General features: G+C 43.0%; 1 protein-coding gene across 1 annotated transcript in view; it reads left to right on the top strand.

The window, feature by feature from the left end:
- barx2 (BARX homeobox 2) overlaps positions 1-3,534 on the top strand; it is a 13,233-nt gene extending 9,699 nt beyond the window's left edge. The window contains exons 3-4 of the mRNA XM_061217685.1: positions 2,749-2,833; positions 3,274-3,534. Of these exons, the coding sequence (XP_061073669.1) occupies positions 2,749-2,833; positions 3,274-3,534 (346 nt within the window). The remainder of the gene's footprint in view (positions 1-2,748; positions 2,834-3,273) is intronic.
- Positions 3,535-9,616: the final 6,082 nt, after the last annotated feature.

The following is a 9,616-nucleotide window of genomic DNA, read 5'->3' as shown; positions in this document are numbered from 1 at the left end:
TGATCGACCGACGTAAATAGTGGATAGAACTGATTCATTAAAAAGCTGTTGGGACTGACGTGTGATGCGGCCAACAGCCGGTTATGGGTATATTAGACTGTTTTGATAAATCCAGATTGTATTTTTGTCCTAGGAAATACTTTCTGCAATTACACAGAACACTATCTCAGAAACAAGGAACAATTTATCCCAGAATGGAGCTGATTCAGTGTTAAAAAAAAATCTAACCAGATGATACAGTGGCATACATGCACAGAAATACAAGCATTTATATTTATACCCACCCACCCACACACCCACACACACACACTCACACTCAAAGGATTCGCTCTCCTCACCTAAGCATTCCTCCTCTGTCTTCATGTTGTATTACCTGAGAAGGCTGTGTCACATTTTTGTCCGCTAATCTGGCCTTGTGGACATGCTTTATGCCGTAATTGAGCATTTTCAGATGGAAAGCCTGCTTAATTTGCGAGGGGATAAATGTAAGCCACCAGGCAAATGGCAAGCACTGTTTTTTTTTTTTTTTTTTCTGTCGATAACTGCGAGTTGAGGCGTTAAAACGGACAGCGGTCTGTACAGCAAGACTTGGGAAAATTATACCTGTGACCAGAGGAGCCGCGGCGGTTCCAATACTATGATGCACACTGTAGCCTTTTGCAGAAAAGTTTTAACCGGCAACAAATATCCAGAGGTATAAATATCCAGAGGTATAAATATCCGGAGGTATAAATGAACACTGTGTGGACTGAGATCTCTGGAAGAGGTACCAGGTGGGGGAGTAAGTTAATTAATTAATCAGTTGGAACGCTTGGTGAAGGGTGAACATGCTAAAGGCTAGTTAGATTGCATTGGAGGGGGCAACGAGTTTTTCCTCAGGTCAGGTCTTCCTGGCTACCAAAGCTCGGTGTCCTGCTTCCTGACAATGAAGCAATGAGCAATGAAGAAGAAGAAGAAGAAAAATGTCCGTGATGATTACGTTTCTCCTCCGCCGTCTAAGGCTTTTGGGAGCCGAACGGCCATCCCTTTCCACATAGATCACTGCTTGGGAGAAGAAAACAACATGAAGAATCGATGTATCTGGTTCATGTTTGGCAGTTATTTTTAACGATATCACTTCCCCGTAAAGTGTAAATGTGAATTATGAAAAAAGATTGTGGCGAAAGTAAAACCGAACAAAACGAAAACAAATGAAAAGTGTCCCACGAATACCTTTAAAGAAGAAAAGCGTGTCGGCGATTCTGTGAATGTGCATGGCCTCACATAGTAGACACCGAGACCCTCACAGACGACAGTGATTCGGAACACTATCTTAACTACTTTATGGTGCGATGAGAATTGTGATTAGAACTGCGATCATAAAGTGCAGCGCCCTGCCAAAATACTCGTCGCGCCAAATCATGTGAACTCGAACAGCTGCGCGTGACTGCCGTTCACATCTTCACAGAGGGCTTTCCCCAGCAGAGAAAATAAATGGGCCGAGGTGCTTTCCCTTTGCGAAATTACCAGCATTTATTCCAATCTCATATTCGCGAGATATGACAGGATGTCAGGCTCAACCTATTTACCTGTCATCTCACTGCACCATGGATTATTATTATTATTATTATTATTATTATTATTATTATTATTATTATTATTATTATTATTATTAGTAGTAGTAGTAGTAGTAGTAGTAGTAGTCGTAGTAGTATAGGTAGGCCTATTATTATTATTATTATTATTATTATTATTATTATTATTATTATTATTATTAGTGTTACTTCGCTGCAGTGTGTCTGCAGCCTGTTGCCAATCACCTCACTGGACTGCACTGCCCAAGCCTGATAATTCGTCTTCGGTCTAACAAAGACGGTGAGAGGAGAGAGAGATACGTGTTGGGTTCGCTCGGGACTGCGCGATAATCCTCTCATTTCCACCAGAACTCTCGGTTCACCGCGGCGATGTGGGGACGAGGTGGGAAATCCTTTCGTACGAGTGTGAAGGCCTTTGAAGAGGAAAATGCGCAGGAAATCTCGCTGAAATATTTTTAAGGTCGGCCTTTGATTTATCCTCCCCCCCCTTTCATCGTTAATTTACCCCAGTTCCTGGGAACTGTGGCAGGGGATCGTGTTGCAGGCAAACCGATATCTTCATTAGGCACGGATGTGTGCATGTGTTCTGGAAATCCTCGGGCGCCCATCTTCGTAGAGCTTTGATTGGATTAATGCGTTACTTGCGCGTATTTAGTCAAGGTTCCCATAGGTGTGCAATGCGATCAGCTGGGGACAGAAGGTTGAGTTGCTTCACTTACGGGGTTTATAGACACCCATTGGAAATGTACACTTGGCAAGGTCGCATTAACACGGGTCCCGAAATACAGCAATTACCGTGAATTTGGCAGCCAGTCCAGGAAATATCAATCAATTTTTGGGCCAGGTTCAAATGGTTTCTGCTACGCGTGGATAAAGAATAATTGAACTCCCCCTAGTGGTTATTTCATGCTAAAGCTAAATTCAGTTCCGTGTTGAGTTAATCCGCGGATGAGTGCATTGTGGCTATAATATAAAATCTGGCTTTGTATCTCTAGTGTTTCTTCCTTCCCGTGTCATAATTTTACGCACTTTTTTTTCTTAAAATTTTTTTTTTTATTTGAGTTGAGTTGGGAATATATTAAATTCCTTTGAATAAAGTATATAGGCTACATTTGGTATGCGTTCTATGCTTTTATACCCCAACTGAATTGGCCTGTCCCTCCCCCCCCCACAGACTGGACCTGGCACAGTCCCTGGGCCTCACGCAGCTGCAGGTTAAGACCTGGTACCAGAACAGACGCATGAAGTGGAAGAAGATGGTAAGAGAACAGAGGGAGGGCGGGAGGGGAGGGAGGGAGGGAGGGAGGTAGGGGGTGAGTGATGACAAGGGGAGCAAGACATGAGAAAGTAAGTGCCCATGAGCTCCGGTCAAACGTCGTCAGCAGGACAGCGCTCAGAATGGCCGTTCTGAGGATTAATGTGTGTGTGACGGTGGTCTTCGGAGCCCTGAGTAGCCGTTTGTCTTCCCGTAATTGCTATAATAACTGCAATAACCACAAGCGCCCCTTGACCCCCCGCAGACAGAATATTTCAAAGCTTTATTGAGCCTTTAGCGAGACTGTGTCTTTGTGCGAGCGTGTGGGGAGAGAGTGTGGGGAGAGAGTGTGCGGAGACAGTGTGGGGAGAGAGTGTGCGGAGAGCGTGTGGGGAGACAGTGTGCGGTGTCTCAGTGCCGGCGTGTGCGTTGTGTTCACCGCAGGTCCTCAAGGGGGGGCAGGAGGCTCCCACCAAACCCAAAGGCCGGCCCAAGAAGAACTCCATCCCCAGCACGGAGGAGGTGGAGGCGGAGGAGAGACTGGCCCTGCAGGCGGAGGAGGAGAGGTCCCGCTGGGGGGAGCCCCAGGACCTCAGCTCGCCGGCGGGGGATGTGGAACCCCGGGCCTCGGCCCCGGGCCCCGCCCCCGGCCCCGGACCCCAGCCGCCGCCGGCACCGCAACCCGACGCGCGTCCCACCAGCTAGAGCCGCCGACCGCGAGGCAGACAAACCGCCAAAGACTCGGACAGACCGCTGGAGGCCTCAGGGACTCTTTCCTCCGCACGCTGGGAGGCCTGTTTGTGTAGGTTCAGTCAGCATCGGGAGCGCGTGGAGGACGAGTGGGCAGCCCCATACACACTGTAGATCAAATACTTTTTGGGTAATATCATTTTAGCAATGTTCCTCCTCCTCGTGAACAATTGTACAGTGTTTTAGGTGCACACACGCACACACATATACACACACACACACACACGTGGACGCAAACACACACGGACGCACACACAAACACAAACATGGTGTCACACATGTACATGCACAGGACATTTTATTCATGAAGAATGTAATTAGAGGCCAGATATTGCATATTTTTTTACATAGAGGTCGGAGTACTTTTCTTTTTTAATTGCCCTGTTCACGGGATGGAACCTACTCCATCCCAGAATCCTCTCTTGTGTGAACACGAATACTGTGCAGATATACGCGTCTCTCACAAGATTACATCGGTAAGGTGCCTTTTCTCCCCCAGAGGAATTTCAAAGCTTTAACATGAAACAAGTGAGCCAAAAAAACCTTGATCAATGATAGTATTCAACGCAGAAATGCATTTATAGAGTATTTCTGCACCTTTTTTTCTAAGAATAGTGGGGTACAAACATTGTGCTTGGTGCTGGCATTAAGAGTGAGCTGTGCGGGAAATGAAAACGGTTTTAAAAGGACATCGTGTAGCCTTATAACACGCTGTGTTCATACAGCTGCAGCCAAAGTGTCAGCTTGTTAGTTTTTGTGTGGAATTTTTTGGACATTTTCTGTTTGGTCTATATTTAGATTATCATGTTGGCAAAAAGCGTTCTTCATTTCGTACATTTCAGCTCTCCTCTCATCATTTGCTGGCACTGTAAAAGAGTGAAATTCTAGAAAGCAAAATATGTTTCAAATATATATACATCTATATATGTAAAATATTTACACTTGGAAAGAGGAGTGCATAGCAAATCCTTTCTATCCCCTTGGTTTTTTTTTTTCTGTTTTGACGCTGGAGGCAGACTGATTTCATGGCTCAGAGGAAAGCCTCTTAAGCTGTCAGCTAAGAAACGAATAAATCAGATCCTCTGCCAGAGCACCATGGAAACGAGCAAACATTCAGAAATGTTTCAGAGATGTTTTTCGCCGGCAGGCGTTAGCATGCGCCCCGCGAGCAGCAGAACTCTGATCAACACAGCTGATTGACGCCCGACAAACTCCCTGACATTAAGCTGTCTCCAGCAGCGTGTCAGCACCTCTGCTTTCCGGTCTGGAGTCCTGATTCCTTCAGCTGTTTTCATTTGTAGAAAAAAAAAAAAAAGAAAAGAAAGAGAAAAAAAAAAACATTTTTTTGAAGAAAAAAAAAAAGAAAAAGTATATTTTTATTTCATATAAAGCCATATGATATTTTTCTGATGTAAATACTACTATGCTTGTTGGGTAAGCTAACACAACTTGTTTTGGAATGAAAAACAACAGATATTTGCTGAGAGTTAATTATTTTGTGTCATTATTTTGTTGCCTTGATGTAATTTCTACTGTATGTGAGTGAGTGTTTGCATATTTAAGTACATTTAATAAAAGTTACTTCATTAATTTGTGCACCCTACGCCCTATGAATGTCAATATTTCCAAAAAGCCCTCTTCGTCACCATGTGTAATCCTTTTGGTGAACTTCAATCAGTGCACAACAATGACAAAGCTTTCAGGTAAGGTACACTTATCATTAAATGACAGGTAAGCCAATGTTCTTTCATAAAATTTCTCTTTAATTGCTGGCATGACAGGGAGTACACTGATAAGCAATTTTCAGGGAAGGGAGATGGGTTTTTCTGTATAAGAAGCTGCATAATATTTTGCGGTTAAGAAACTGGGTTTGTAACTGAGGTAGTTTTACATCCCAGGTGGGGCTACTGCCTTTGAGCAAGACTCAGAATGTGAAGTGATTCAGAAGATAACCACATGCTTGACTGCACAGTGCTATATAAACAAAAAATAATTTTGAATGAAGGTAAGCTGTATGCGTGTGAGTTGCTCTTAATAAGGCTTTCTGCTACGCAAATTTGAGCGTTTTTTAAACTGCATACAAATTTAAGGCAATATAGATTTTTAAAAACGTTTTCAGCGGCAGTACATTACAGTGCTGTGAAATATATTTCCTTTATTTATATTATATTCTCGTATCATAATATTCTCATAAAAGCCCACAGATTAGCGCATTCATATTTGCCATAAATGTGATTTCCATAAAGCATATTTTTCCGCATTGGTTTCCTCTGTGTACTGCTATATATATATATATATACAGCGTGGCATGCAGTACGCTTAAAGCACAAAGTGAACAGGTTTCAGTCCATCACGCTGTTGAAGGGCCTTTTGTCTGTTCATCAGAAATGTGAACGTTGCCCTTTTGGTGTACCGGGAGACCCCGCTCTGACCTCAGTGCGCTGAGTACAGAATTAAGAGATGTGGATTCCTTCCTAAAACAAACTGTCCCTAACAGTCATGTTAAGATTGAGGGAGGCGCAGTCTGCCACCTTGTGCAAACAGAGCGAGGATGCCTCTGAGCAGTCAGGGATGCGGGGCGGGCCCCTGGGTGTTCCTCGAACAGGGGCCTTTGAGCAGGAAGTAGGGCTGCCTGTAGCGTAGTGGTTAAGTTAATGACTGGGACCCACAAGGTCAGTGGTTCTAATCCCGGTGTAGCCACAATAAAATCCGCGCAGCCGTTGGGCCCTTGAGCAAGGCCCTTAACCCTGCATTGCTCCAGGGGAGGATTGTCTCCTGCTTAGTCTAATCAACTGTACGTCGCTCTGGATAAGAGCGTCTGCCAAATGCCAGTAATGTAATGTAATGTAATGGGAAGGGTGTGTGTCAGCTCTGAGCTCTGAAAATGCGACGTCTCTCCATGCCGTAACCTAAAGCTGACGTACGCTGTTCCTTATGTGTGCTATTATTCATGCAGTAGGGAGACTGTGCTAAAACACTGACTTTCCAGACAGTTTTGTAGAATCTACAGTGGGGTCCGAGATTCCGAGACCACGAGTGAAAGTTCTTATTTTCTTTTCTAATTTAATACAAACTTTTTCAATGCAAATTATATTATCATGTACATTAAAAAAGACTTCTGGACCCCACTGTACATCCAGTTCAGGGGTGCACAACACAGGCCGATCCATTTCAGGATTTTGTGCCAACTCCTGCTCTTAATTATTTAACTGATTCAATATCTTATCTGACATGTGTATGAGTACCAGCTACAGCTGCAGACTGCAAGTGTATCCTAAATATTTTACTCTGCTGAAGTACAGGCTTGAACCAGGGTAATTTATAAAACTGTCAGCAAATTAAAAACAAGGAAATTACTTATCGCCCATGCAGGTACTGCATAGACAACTCTTATTGTGGTTTGAGTTGAGTATCCCACTCCTTACTTTAGCTCTGTACTCTGATATACCAGTCAGATGCAATAAGATTAATCACCGGGCGGCCTGTAGCAGCCTGTAGTGTAGTGGTTAAGGTGAATGACTGGGACCCGCAAGGTCGGTGGTTTGATCCCCAGTGTAGCCACAATAAGATCCGCATAGCCGTTGGGCCCTTGAGCAAGGCCCTTAACCCTGCATTGCTCCAGGGGAGGATTGTCTCCTGCTTAGTCTAATCATCTGTATGTCGCTCTGGATAAGAGCGTCTGCCAAATGCCATTAATGTAATACAATCACAGATTCATACACTAAAGGGTGAGGATGACATACCCTGTAAGAAACAGAGATTCCTTTGCTGCAAAACAAGCTCCTTACATTACAGTGTAAGTTAAGGAACTGGCTCCATAAATTGCCTGTGTGTTTAAATGACAGGTGCAGGCAGGTGTGGCTGGGTCTAACCCCTGTGTGATATCGTCACATGAAAAGCAGGCATTTATACTGAGTGAATGGGAAGAGAGACCTCGGAGCCAAACCCTGGAGAACGCTGAGCAGTTTGACGGACAGGGCATGACAGTGGAAGCAATGCTGAGCCAAGGGACTGTGGTGATCTGTGATTAGCGTGTTAAGAAAACATGTAAGACGCTTTTATTCATTTGTAAATAATATCTTAATATAATATTAAAATAATATTTTCAGCAAAATGTTTAATCAAAAAGTCCAAGCCAGTATCACCCCGCTTACAGCAGGGGTTGCCAGACTTTATATTCTTCTGGAAATGTAGCAGATTTCAACAAATCATTGGCAGAAACGGAGACGTATATTGATGGCTGACATGGACCATGTGACATTAGTTGGGGAGTATATTGAAAACGGCAGATTTTGAGTAACATTTTGGGGCGAATAATACCATGCACTCCGGAAAACACTGGCAACATTGTGGTTACGTCTTCACACGAAGCCCTGGTGAAAACAGACAGCCGATGAGTTTGGACTCAGGCACACGTGTCTGGGCAGGCAGGCAGGCAGGCAGGCAGGCAGTCTGCCCCCTCTCTGCAACCGAGGTGAAGGAAGTTTCTGGAAACAGCCCGCAGTAAAAAAGCCCGCCTAAACGGACAAGCTGTAATCTTCTCACAGGTCCTGGTTCACGGTCTGGTCACAGGATGCTGCTGGTCTCCTCAGAGAGAGACGTCCGTCACACACCTTCTGCTGTCAGATTAGCTGCACTTGAGAAATTAGTGGCGTGGGTTTGAAAGAGGAGAAAAAGAGCTATTCAAATCCCCCCCCCCCCCCCCTTCACTGTTGTGACAAGAGACGTATACATTCTGCTGAGAAACCACAACATGCCTCCTTGAGTCAATAAGTGAGGGTATCTCCTGTCAGGCCAACAATGCTCATGCTGTTTCAAGCACAGCCCGAGAAGGAAAGTACAATAACCGTGAGTACGGAAATTTAAGTAAGTATCTTAATCGTGCCACCTTAATCTGATTATCTATGATAAACTGGAAGGAGGGGCGCATTTGCTCTCAAAATAGGATTGCTTTAAAGGCCCTACAGACCCAGTTAATTGGCAGCTTTGTTGGCAGTACGTGATGCAAATAAAAATATGTGTCAGAAACATTCACTGCCAATTTTCACTTCTGTTACATTATTTTTTTTTATAGGTCAACGCTATAACATTTAGAGCCCTGTCTCACGTACCGTCACTCTAAGAGATCAGGTGGGAAGTGAATAGTAGTAGCAATAATAACAATAATAATAATAATAATAATAATAATAATAATAATCATAATAATAATAATAATAAGAAGAAGAAGAAGAAGAAGAAGAAGAAGAAGGATTATTATTGAATTATTATTAGTAATAACTTAATCACATTAAGTAAATAATAGAAAAGGAGTGAAAATAAGTAGGGCAGGGAAATGTAATTGTAAACAAAAAATATTTTGCCAAAATAACTATCCATATTAAGCACACTCTCCTGGTTCTAAATGGATGCATCTTACAGAGTCTTCTTCTATTTCTATCTGTATATTATTAATAAAACACATTTATTACAACTCATATTGGGCTGCAATAAAAAAATAAGGGAAACAATTAATACTCATAAAATAATGTATCTATAAATTTAGTAGCCCAACTAGAGAAACGAAAGAACATACACTATATTATATGATATATAAAATTTATAATATTTATCAAAACATATAAAATTGTCCATAATAAAAAAGTACATACATGCAGTGCATGTTGCATACAGTAAGCATCGGTATAAATCATTGGCACACCACAGCAAATATGTATAAAAGAATGATTTGGGGACACGTTTCTAATTACATAAAGTCAGATGAACATGAATTTGCTCTTACAGTAATTACACAATACAGACTGATTGCTGCTTTTTCACCACCAACCAAACCACAGGTGCCATGTAGGGCTGCTTCACTTCCGTTTTTATGAATTTTAGCTTTCATATTGAACTTCGAACATGAACTTCAGGAAGTGTTCGATTCCGGGGGAGATCGGTGAATTCGATTCCCACGTCCTCCTTCCTGCTATTAAAGAATCATCTGCTTCCTGCAGCGAAAATAAAACCGTTTCCACGGACACCTAGCGCTCGTGCCGGT

This window comes from Conger conger, chromosome 13 (assembly GCF_963514075.1).
Source record: "Conger conger chromosome 13, fConCon1.1, whole genome shotgun sequence".
Taxonomy (NCBI): domain Eukaryota; kingdom Metazoa; phylum Chordata; class Actinopteri; order Anguilliformes; family Congridae; genus Conger; species Conger conger.
The sequence above is the reverse complement of the archived record's forward strand: the minus strand, read 5'-3'. Positions and strand labels throughout refer to the sequence as shown.